Source organism: Schistocerca piceifrons, chromosome 5 (genome assembly GCF_021461385.2).
Source record: "Schistocerca piceifrons isolate TAMUIC-IGC-003096 chromosome 5, iqSchPice1.1, whole genome shotgun sequence".
Taxonomy (NCBI): Eukaryota; Metazoa; Arthropoda; class Insecta; order Orthoptera; family Acrididae; genus Schistocerca; species Schistocerca piceifrons.
Window position 1 is genome coordinate 11,931,263 of NC_060142.1, and position 11,721 is coordinate 11,942,983.

General features: G+C 40.0%; 1 protein-coding gene across 1 annotated transcript in view; it reads left to right on the top strand.

The window, feature by feature from the left end:
* Positions 1 to 11,374, top strand: part of LOC124798078 — a 362,131-nt gene extending 350,757 nt beyond the window's left edge. Inside the window, exon 10 of the mRNA XM_047261317.1 lies at positions 10,952 to 11,374. Coding sequence (XP_047117273.1) covers positions 10,952 to 11,374 — 423 coding nt within the window. The remainder of the gene's footprint in view (positions 1 to 10,951) is intronic.
* Positions 11,375 to 11,721: the final 347 nt, after the last annotated feature.

Consider the following 11,721-nt stretch of genomic DNA (forward strand, 5'->3'; position numbering starts at 1 on the left):
CCAGTACCGAGCTGTGTTCGCATTAAAAATGACAATGTTATGCAGAATGTCAAACTGTCTTGATCACAGATCTACAGTTTTCAAACTACACACGAACGGTAAAACCCCAATGTGTTCCAGTTGAAACGTTGTCAGCTGCTGAAATGGGGTAACCGAAGGAACAAAAGGACACTGTATAGTAGTGATGGGCAGGAAAGTGCGTATGTTAGAAATCACAGTGATTGAGAAGTCACAGATATCACAATAACAACTTTACAAATTCTAACTGCGATTTCAGTCACAGTTAGCAGTCGCAAGTAGCATTTCACATTCAACGCTGTTGGCCGAATTCCGTACTGCTTTCTGCGATTTCTGTGACAAGTCGCGGCTATATAGAAGTCGCAAGTAGCAACTTAAAAGCGCAGTTAACAGTGCCATCTGTTGGCCAAAGTTCGTGCTACGCTCATCTCTGCGACACGCTGTCTAGCCCAACTGCGATTTCTGTGACAAGTTGCAACTAAGAGTCGCAAGTAGCAACTAAAAAGCGCAGTTAACAGTGCGATCTGTTGAGCAAAGCTCACACTACGCTATTCTCTACCGAGTCAAACTGCGATTTCTGTGACAAGTCACAACTACCAACTAAAAAGCGCAGTTAACATGTGCCATCTGTTGACCGATGTACGTACTTTGTTATGAAAGCCTTGTGCCTCACGAGATCGATGTGCTGTGTGTGTGCATCTGAAGGGCTTATTTCAATAGTGGTAGAAGTCCATTTTTGTTTATTTTGAGATACAGAGTCGTAAAGTTAAATGAGCGCTAGAAAATCTGCAGTTGAGATACCAGAAATATTCAAGCATATGGCTTCTTGCTAGAGATGAACCTTTATTTATGTTTGTTTGGATAATTAATTTCAGAAGCATTATAGACAGAAAAGTGGAGGTAATGGACTTGTACCACTATTGAAATAAGTACTTCATATTATATGACGACATGAACATTCAGCATCAGTTACGGTTGGTCAAACACAGCTGTGGCTCTGAATTTATAATGTTAATAAGAGGCAACATTGCCTTTTTCTCCTGAAAATATCACGTAACGTAACAAATGTGTTTGATTCTGCTTCCAATATGACAGTTTTGGTTAATACTCCACATGCCTATAGGACTTTGCAATGTTTACACAGCAGAACTCAGACATCTGTATAAGTGTAGTGAAATGAAAACAGTAGTATTGAGTCGTATGAATGCCTCACTTTTGTTCCGACACAGTTCAAGACTCGGGAGAAAAGTCTTACACCTGGTGTTCTACATGGCAACTTCACACACAAGAACTTTTTGCCGACAGTACTACCACCTACATAAGTAAGCTTTTCCTGTGTTACTTTCAAGTACTGCACTTAAACTATTCCTGATTTAACTGGAAGATCTGTACTTCCTACTTTCATATCAACAGCCTCAAAATGCATATTCTAGACTTCGCGATATGTTACAAGTCAGTGTCACACCAAGATTGTGTAGAAAGGGGGGGGGGGGGGGGTGGCATGTCACTCTCCAACAAGTGTTTACCAATAAATAAGTGGCAGAATATTACGGGTATAGGACGACTTAACATGTGGAAAATGACATTTTCATTATTCACTCACTGTATTTAACATTTATTATTCCTTTAAAATCGCACAACTACTTCAATAAAACACAGTTTAATCTCTCATCTGCACACTTATTTCACAATTATGTCACTTTTAAACTGCAAATCCTCCAAGAGCTGTCTTGAATCTTCGAGTCTCTCCCAACAGCCTTGATGTGGATAGATACGTAGAGCAACCAGTAATCAGAATCAGAACTGTGTCTGCAAAATCACAAGGATTATTAAACAATTTTTGCTGTCACTAATTACAAGCAATATAATTGACAGAGTAGATTGCTAATATTTTCTGCAATGAAAGCTACTCAATGGGGTATATTTCACATTTGCAAAAACGATCTTACTGAAGTAATTAAGTCCATCGAAACGCTTAGAAACCAATCTCTCGTCTGACGAAACCGGTCTAAAGACGCAGTGGCAATTTCTCCAGATCTGTTGACAATGATATTTTGAGTTATCACTTTACTGAGTGACTGAAATGTAGTTCGGGTACCTGTGAACACGTAAGTGTGTGCCCAGTGCACGGTCTCTGAGTGTTGAAAAACGGAGTTGAAAAATACTTTAAAGAATCTGAAGGGCAAAACATATTCAGCACTGATCTTTCACACGTAGATGGTACTTTCATACTTAAAAAACTGACAGAGAAATGCATCGGAAAAGGGCTAGCAATCCATTTAACATTCGTAAACCCAGAAAAGGCACACAAGGAATAACAGTGTCTTAAGACTAATTGATTTATAGCTTTATCTTGTGGATGCACCAGAACAGCGAACATTGGTAATGTGCTGTCAGTATAATTCCAGATTAACAAAGGTTTGTTAATTGGCTCCTGTTCTTTAAAACTGGTGTGCAGTGTTCATTACATTTGTGGAGAAGTTACTGTCACTGGTAGTTGATAAACTGTACTCTCTCCTATGAGGATTGGGGTTTAAAAGTGAATTCGAGGAAAACTGAGGATGTTATTGTAAATGGTGATTAACAGTCTGTGAATTTTAGTACTGTGTGTTTTTATCTCTCTTTTTTTTAAATAATTAGATGAACGGAAAGTAAGTAGAAGATATTAAAATAAGATTGGACAAGGGAAACATGTTATTTGAGAATTAGAATCAGTCCTTTGGTGTAAAAAAATCACTAAGAAAACTAAAAAGATTGTATGTAAACAACAATAAAAAGCATATGTCAAAAGTCTGGTAAATAAGAAAGAAAGAAAGAAAGGCAAAGATCGACTCCTGCCTGCGAAAATAAATTGCAGGTGATAAACAGAGGTCTTGACTTAAAACCACATCAGAAATATAGACTTCACTAATTGTATTGGTTGTGGATGATGAGCTGCAACTGTAATTTACATTAGTGATTTATGTGGATTTAGTCAGTGTCATTACCACGACCATAGTGTAGAACTGCACGTGGTTCAACATATAATATTCCTCTGACTTCACCATATTGTGATGAGCCTGCCATGGCTCGAAAAGTAGTTAATGATAAAATAAATGTTTATAAAAGTACGAAAAAGTGACTGGTTGCATATGGTACCCATATAAACCACAAGGAAATGAAGAATTGAAAAAATGATCGTACTGGAAGAAAATATAATTGAAGCTATTGATAAAAAGGACTTACTATGGTACAGTCACGTAGAATGAATAGAGGTGAATCCCAGTGGGATAAAGGAAATTCAAGGTAAACCACATAGAAGATGGATAACAGATATCAAGGTAGCTATGGACTCTCAAAGAAGGGGAATGGGAAGCTTGTAAGCTATGCAGATTGAGAAGTGAGAAACAGCATCAATTGTGAATGACACACCAATGTGTGTAATGTGGTATGTTAGTGTTCTGCCCATATGTTGTGTATAGTACTGTAGCATCACTTAAGTTACCAGGCCAATTCCTGAGACAGCTGGAAGTAACCTGTACCTGACAGTGTAATCTCCACTGTGAGAAGTGGAGATGGAAAATAAAAAACAGTGACTAGATGCAAAAGCTCTTAACCCATTTAAAGAAACACTTGCCAATAAAGTTCAAAACTGAAGTCCCTGGGCAAAATTTCTGATGCCTTCCTGATGAAAACTGTAATCTGTTTCAGCGATGGTCTGTCTCCAACTTTTCTTTAACATATTCTGGAAAAGTCATCTAAAATTGGGAACAAGAGTTGAAAATTCAAAACCAATATAGTAATAATAATAATTTATTGTGGCTCAGTGACATAGTTTCAGTGAGTTGCAAGTCCCTAACCCACCGAGTACACACGCCAGGGAAAGGCAACTTACAGTTTTACAGGGAATCCAAACCACATGTTGTTCCGGAAGAATCTTCATATCATTGTGAGATGAAAGCTAGATTAAAGGCAGACTGAAATATTTCTGTCGTTCGAGCAGTATTCATTCTTATGTCTCAGTTTCGAGGCAAGCACTTTATCACTATATTACCAGACCTGACACTACTACGGTCTAACAAATGGAAAACTTCAAAAAATGTGCTAAACAAGTTGGTTTGCAAATGTCCTTAGTAAAAATTCTACATGGAAACATTGTCTACACAGTATTGTCAAGTCAAGGCAGTCCCATACTCCAAGGGCTTAGGTGAGGCTCTTGAACCTAATGGGGGAGAAATTGGATTTGCCTTTGGGAGAGTGAAGGTGGCCTACAGAAGAAATCACGACATCTACCAAAAAATACTAAAATATGGTCAAATCAGAAGATATGTTTCCAATGACAATCACACATTTCACATAAAAACATACGTAGAAAGTGTCCTGCAAAATTGTGAGGGAGATTCTCAGTCCAAAGGACACAGAAGATGGGTACAGGCTAAAATCATTGAAAACAACGGAAAAATTACAAAAACTTGCAGCAGACACGAAAAAGAAGACTGAAGACTCACAGGAATAATACATGAGGGCTGTTCAATAAAGAATGATCATTTTTTGACATCATACCTTTACTCATCCTCATAATTTTGATGGTCCTTCTCAAAGTAGTGTCCCATGAATGTAATTCACTTGTCGCAGCATTTCTGCCAGTCTTCAAATACATTCTACAGACCATTTTTGAGATGTCTTTCAAAATCGCCTCGGGGCAGCCTTCACCACCGCTTCTGATGATTGATAATGCCTCCCACGGAGGCGTTTCTTCATGTTAGGGAATAGAAAATAGTCAAGTGGGGCTAAATCCAGACTATAGGGAGGGTGACGGATGCACTTCACATTGATTTTTGCGAGATATTCAGCAACAGCATTCGCAATATACCGCGCATCCAGCCTGCTTCACGGAAATGTGGTCTGTTGCACTTGATATGCACTTGCAGTGTTTTTCCAGGGTGTATCGACCCGGAAGACCCGAGAAATCCGGGAATTTTTTCATCGGCGAGAAAACCGGGAAAAACCTGGAAATTTTTCGGAGTTCCGCGAATTTTTCATTGTTCTAGCTTTCAGTTAAATTTTTGTAATTTTGACTGGTAAGAATTGATTCTCTAGCAAAGAATGTTACTCTATCCTGCTACTGGAGAATGATAGTGCAGGAATAAAATATAAACGAAAGGAAAAAGAAATGAAACTTCAGTGGCAAAGGAAATGCGCCATTTACATCAAAACACCTTACACGCTTGTGCAAGCAGCAAAATTATGTCAAAGGAAGTAGGGCGAAGACTATGTAATACTTCGTAACTATAAACTGTTTGCTATGAGTAGAGCTCCTGTAGAAGCCTTAACTATGAGCGTGACGTCACAACTGGTCACATTAGGTTCGTTTGACCAGTTGCCAGCGGGCTCACGCGCATCCGCAGTTGACTTGTGTATGACAGTACCTGCTTCCGCTTCCCGCTACTTGAAGTGTGGCTGTTAGCTGTATCGGCAGTAGCAGCAAGCAGCCAGATGCAAACGAGAAAAAGTTTTCTCGCGCGCTGTAGCTGCCAGATTCGCGCATGCGCAGAGTTGTCTGAGTTGTAGTGGGGAGGGGGTTAGTCTCCGCATGACCGGTATTTGCGTTAAAGTGATTTCGCTGTTACCTCTTCGTTTCCAGATCCCACGTGAAATGAAAACAAAACGGATTTCTGTGGCCGGGAGCTATCAAGTGAATTAAAGTACATTCACATAATTACGGAGAGCAAAAATATATTATTAGTTTCAGTTTTCTGATTTTATTTTATTTCCAAGTTATTGGCGGCCAAGCATTATTCGCCTTGCAAAACAATGAAGTTATTTTTGCAAGTTTGCTAAAGAAATTTGTAGTTCCAATAGTTTGCTGAATTTAAAGTGCACGTTATCATCTTCTGCCATGTATGGCATTAAGCCATAAGAAAGAACCAAAAATGAGATCGTACAATATTGGTACTCCAAGATAATTTACATCCCAAAAACCACACTGAAAAGATGGGACCTACTTCATAGTGAATCTGGAAAAAACCAATGTGCACTTCAAGCCGAATTATTCATTTTAGTATGGTGTACGAAATTTCGATGCTCTTTGAGTAGCCTCTGATGTCCTGTTTCTTGTATGGTGTAATGTAAGCTCTCTTAGTGCTTTATACATACGAACATGCGGGCTTCCTACACCACTGCAGCTGCGCACGCGCAATAATGCCATTTTTCTAGCGCTCTCTGGCAACAGCTAAATCGAACCTATTTCTGACAGTCTCCGGATAGTATTGCGAACGGTGGTTCGAAAAACGTTACTTTCAAAGTAAATTTCTTTTTACGCAAGATGAATTATGTTACGTGTGAGGAAGTGCGATGAATTTCTAAATCACAGAGCGTTTAAAACTGAACACTGTGAGAACCAGCCACTTACAAGAATTTCGAGCCCAGTAGACCAGACATTTATGTAATAATTTTAAATATACTGGCACATTTGTTTGATGTATCTTAAAGTATAACGCATGAAAAAAGACAATATTACATGTGAAAGCTTGGCTTCTTTTGTAGCTTGTTAATCTGAGAGACCAATATTATATGTGAAAGCTTAGCTTTTCTTGTAGCTGTACTATATATATTAATGTAAACCGTTAACTTTTCCTCTTTGTGTGTTCCCGCTACGGAAAAGTGATTTGCTATTGGCTGACTATAACACGTGTCCTACGCTGTGAATATCTGCTGTTATCACTGGCGAGATCATGTGGCATGAGATATGACTGGCTTACAAAAGGACATCGCAATCTCGATTTCAACGTTCCGGAAACTAACGCGCTGTGTTTGATGCAATTCAAATTTATACTTTCGTAATACGAAAATATACAGCGTATAATGTTGCTGCACATCAAAGGTCTTTCCGAAACTTCTCTCCTTTTTTATCATTAAAAGTCTTTCCAAAACTTCTCTCTCCCGTCTTCTCTCTCTCTCCTTTTTTTTCCGGGAAGTTCTACGCCAGGGATTGATAAGTTTTACAGTTAGGAGGGAAAAAATCTACGGAACTCCTACTGTTACTTAGCACGGAAAAAGTGTATTTTCTTCCTGGAAAAAGCATATTTTTTAAACGGGATATCCGGAAATTTTTTTTCCTTGTCCCCGTATACATCCAGTTTCAGGACATCCCTGTAGTATTGTCCAGTTACTGTTTATTTATGCATTTATTTTACCTGGCAAGATTAGGGCCTTCAGGTCCTCTCTTACACCTAACCAGGCATACTCAGATTCAACAAATTTCAGTTTCTACAGAACATTAAGGACATATAACATGTTATACAGTATTAATGTTAAAGAAAAAAATAGAGATTATAAAAGTAGTACAATGATAATTATAACAATCAAAAAATAATTATAACAATAATAATAATAATAATAATAATAATAGTAATAGTAATAGTAATAGTAATAGTAATAATAATAATAATAATAATAATAGTAATGACTATGTATATGAAAGTAAACATATTTTTCTTTTATGAATGTCAGTCCTATTGCTAGTTGGGAATTTTCTCGTTATATTCTTGCAGCTTGTGAGTTATTCTCATCAAGCAGAGACATAAGACGATAGAATGGGGTGAAAGAGACATAGACGAGGTAGATAGGTTAGAGGAAGAGAAATAGAATGGTAAAATTCGAAGCTATGATGGAGAGGAGAAAGAAAGAGATGAGAGGGGCACAACAATGGTGGCTGTACCGTCCCTAATATGTAAGTCTTGAGTTCCCTCTGGAATGTTGAGTGGTTCTGGATAAGACGCAGATCACAGGGGAGCGCGTTCCATATTCGTATGGCTGAGATGGAGAATGACACGGAGAAAGATTTTGTGTTATGTAAAGGTACAGCCAAGATGCTAGACGTATCCGATCAGGTATTGCGGTTGTGGAATGATGATAGGTGTTTAATGTGAGAAGATACGTAGGGGGCACCAGTGGCTAAGAAATCGATGAAGTAAGCACATCATGTGGAGATCGCGTGCCTTATGTGGGCGTATCCAACCTAGCTGGGATTATGAAGGACTGATATGATCATACAACCGTATATTGCATACATATCTAACGCAAGCATTCATCACCAGCTCGAGGCATCTCGAATTTTCACTATTTGTGCCGTGTTGAACTACATCACAGTAGTAAAGATTAGGCAAGACTAGTGTTTGGACTAATTTTTGTTTCACATGGGTTGGAAATATTTTTCTAAATTTTTGAATTGCATGTAGGGAGGAGAGCGATTTCCGGCAAGCTGTGACTGTTTGTTCTTCCCAGTTTAGGTGTTCATCCAAGATTATTCCAAGGTCTTTTACTGTTTTTTTAGTATGGTAGTTGGGTACCATTGAAGAGTATTTGAGGGACTGTTTCGCGAAAGTACCGCAGCTCGTGGTCTTGCGGTAGCGTTCTCGCTTCCTGCGCACGGGGTCCCGGGTTCGATTCCCGGCGGGGTCAGAGATTTTCTCTACCTCGTGATGACTGTGTTCATCATCATCATCATTTTCATCATCATTGACGTGCAAGTCGCCGAAGTGGCGTCAACTAAAAAGGACTTGCGATACGGCGGCCGAACTTCCCCGCAAGGGGCCTCCCGGCCAACAATGCCATACGGTCATTTCATTTCACCGGCTGACTAACTTTGAATGAGATATAAGTATGACCTGTTGTTGTACAACATGCTGATAAACCATTCCATGAATATCAAAGATTGAGATGATCATAACTTTCCCAGCAGAGGCAACCACTTTTGCTTTTTTGGGTGGTTGGTAATGAAGATTTCCACACTGAGCTTTGCTGTTTGCTCTCGGGATCAAAATGATGTAGCCAAGTTTCATCAACACTGGTTACATTTGAAAGAAACTCCGGATCTTCCTCTAACATCAATTTTATGAAGACCTGCAAGCGAATTTCCTTTTGTTCAGGAATCAACAGTCTTGGAACCCATCGCGTACAAACACGTCGTCATCTGTAATTTTTCTGTCATCAACGTGTGGTAGGCACCCAATGAAATGAAATGTTCAGTATTTCAGAAAGTGGTCTTCAGGTAATTCGTCGATCCTGTCTCACAGTGACAGCAGCGGTGTTGTTTCCTTCCATAAGAGCAGTAACTGGAGCGCCAGGCCCACCTTCCTTTGATTGTCTCCCCTCTTTAAACATTTTAAACCATCTTCGAGCTGTGCTGTAGGGAAGAACAGACTCTCCATAGGCCTCCTCTGACATTGTATAGGCCTCAGCTGAAGATTTGTTGTGACGAAATCAGAATTTCAAAGCCGAATATTGTTCCTCGCGTGTTACCTCCATTGCAGCGGTAGGCGATACTTATGTCCGACCCTGCCTACCTCTCACAGGCAGGAATCGGGAGTCCCTACAATGAAACTACTTCGGCGTGTTTGTTGCACATTAAGCTAACAGAATATCATAAGATTAAATTTTAGCGTGAGAAATTATGACCGTAAAAAAATTATGATAATTCTTTATTGAACAGTCCTTGTACTTACCCACAAAATTTCAGCATGCACAGAATGATGAACAATTACACCCTCAAATTCAAAAAGGATGTCGAAACAGCCTATATAAATTCCTTGAAAGGCAGAGAGAAAATCATACAGCCAAAAAATTAACAGGTTGCAAGTGCAGCTTGGGAATGAAACTATGAAGTACGGTAAATGGAAACAAAATGGACTGTTGAAAGAAAAAATTCATGGAAAAAAATAAGACGTCCACAAGAAATACAGAAAATTAAATAATGATGCTTTGTGTGATCTAATAGGATTTGATCACACCTATAAAAATAGTAATAATAACAATAATAATAACTGATTGAAGTCAACAATGAAAGCATCTCAAAGTACAAGAAACCAAGACACTATACCAGAAAGCTGCACTCTAATGTTGGACTGACAACCTATGGAACGAGTGCAATTTTTTGGGGAAATCGAAGGTGAAACAGATAAAGAAAGCACCAGCAGAACCATGAATGAGGAAAATTGAAGGACTTATTTTTGCTGCAGAAAACCAAGTTATCAGTAGTACAGCCATCAAAGCCAGAATCAAGAAAAGTGCAGACTGCAAAGGAGCTGAGGAAACAATTCACCACATCTTGAGCTGATGCAAAAAGACCGCTTAGGACAATTATGAGCAGAGACACAATGCTGTAGTACAAATAATCCACTGGAAATTATGCCAGAGTTACCTTCTGCCTGTAGTAAGGACCAAAAGCTGAAAAAGTTCTCAAAAACAGAAATAACAACTTATTGTGGTATTTTCAACCTCAGATCGGATGTCAGAACATGTGATACACCAAACGTCACAATTTTGTAGCAAAAATAACTGCAGATCGTGGACATTTCCACCTCCAGTGACAGCAGAATCAGTGAGAAAAGAATTGAAAAACTTATAAGACCCGAGGACTCGAAAACTGAGCTACAGTGACTGTGGTGTAAACTGGTGAAAGTAGTTCCAGCAGCTCATGGAACACTTCAAGCAGTGCCACAAGCTCTGAGTGGGCACTGGAAAAACAAGGGTCTCGAAAAACTATCCATCCCCAACTACATAAAACCACTTTACTAGGATTTCCACAAATTACTCACTGGTATATTGTGCAGTTGGACTAGTTATACAATTAAAAATCCAACATAGTGAACTCATTTGTTGTGTTTACTGTTAATAACGATGATGATGATGATGATAGTAATAATAATATATACATAATATAACTTGGCACTTTCGAAATAGGAGCAGAAGAATATGTAAAAGTTGAATGAACTCATCTCGGTACAGATTTTTTTTCTTTTGCCAACCTCATCTATGAAACTGCCAGCAACAGCCCATGTTTTTAGGTGGTGAACACACATTTAGGCTCCTGGCAGCCTCAGCCAAAAGTGCCAAGTTATATTGTGGGTACAGTAGGAGGACTGCAAATCTCAGGTTTCACCTTTTCCAGCAGCAGTTCGAAGACTTGCTGACGAAGAGGGGGAAGTTGCCACCACCTTACTGGGGGCCGCGTGTCCTCAGTGTCCAGGCCCCGGAAGACTCGCCCGTGGCAGACCGACTTCCGAGCGGACACACGGATCTGTACACTGCGGGCCCACCGCTGAACAGCTACGCGGCCCCGTGCCCTGTGGACCCACCTCCGGAAGGCTACGCGGCTCCACCGCCACCCCCCGACTACTGGGACGCCAGGCCGCACCGACTGCCCAAGACGTACCACTGCCCCTTGTGCGTACGGTGGTTCACCAGCGTGCCGCACCTCCGGCGCCACTATAACACTGCCCTCCACAAGCGCCTCGCCGTGGAGAAGGGGCAGCCTGCTGTGCCCTACTGCAGTGAGTATCTGCCGGGCACGCTGCTGGGAGTGGGACGATTTTGACAGTCGAGTAAAAAACTGGACCGTGTCCGATTTTACCATTTTTGATTTGGGCGTTGCTACTTTTAGCTGAGACACACATTTTTCACAGAAAGATGGGACTGCTGCAGCATTACCTTGTCGAACTAACACAGAACATTCCTGCCATGTCACTGTGTCGGACACACTGATGACGTGAGTTATTCTTTGTGAATTGTTGCGAGTGGAGGGCTGTGCTGAGTGTGCTATCAGATAATATTTTTTTCATCTGAGGAAACAACCTCCTGACATATACGGAGGTAACTGGAGCAAATTGAAAACATTAAGCAGTGGTAGGGTCCATTTCTACTGCAATATAATTTTCACCTTGT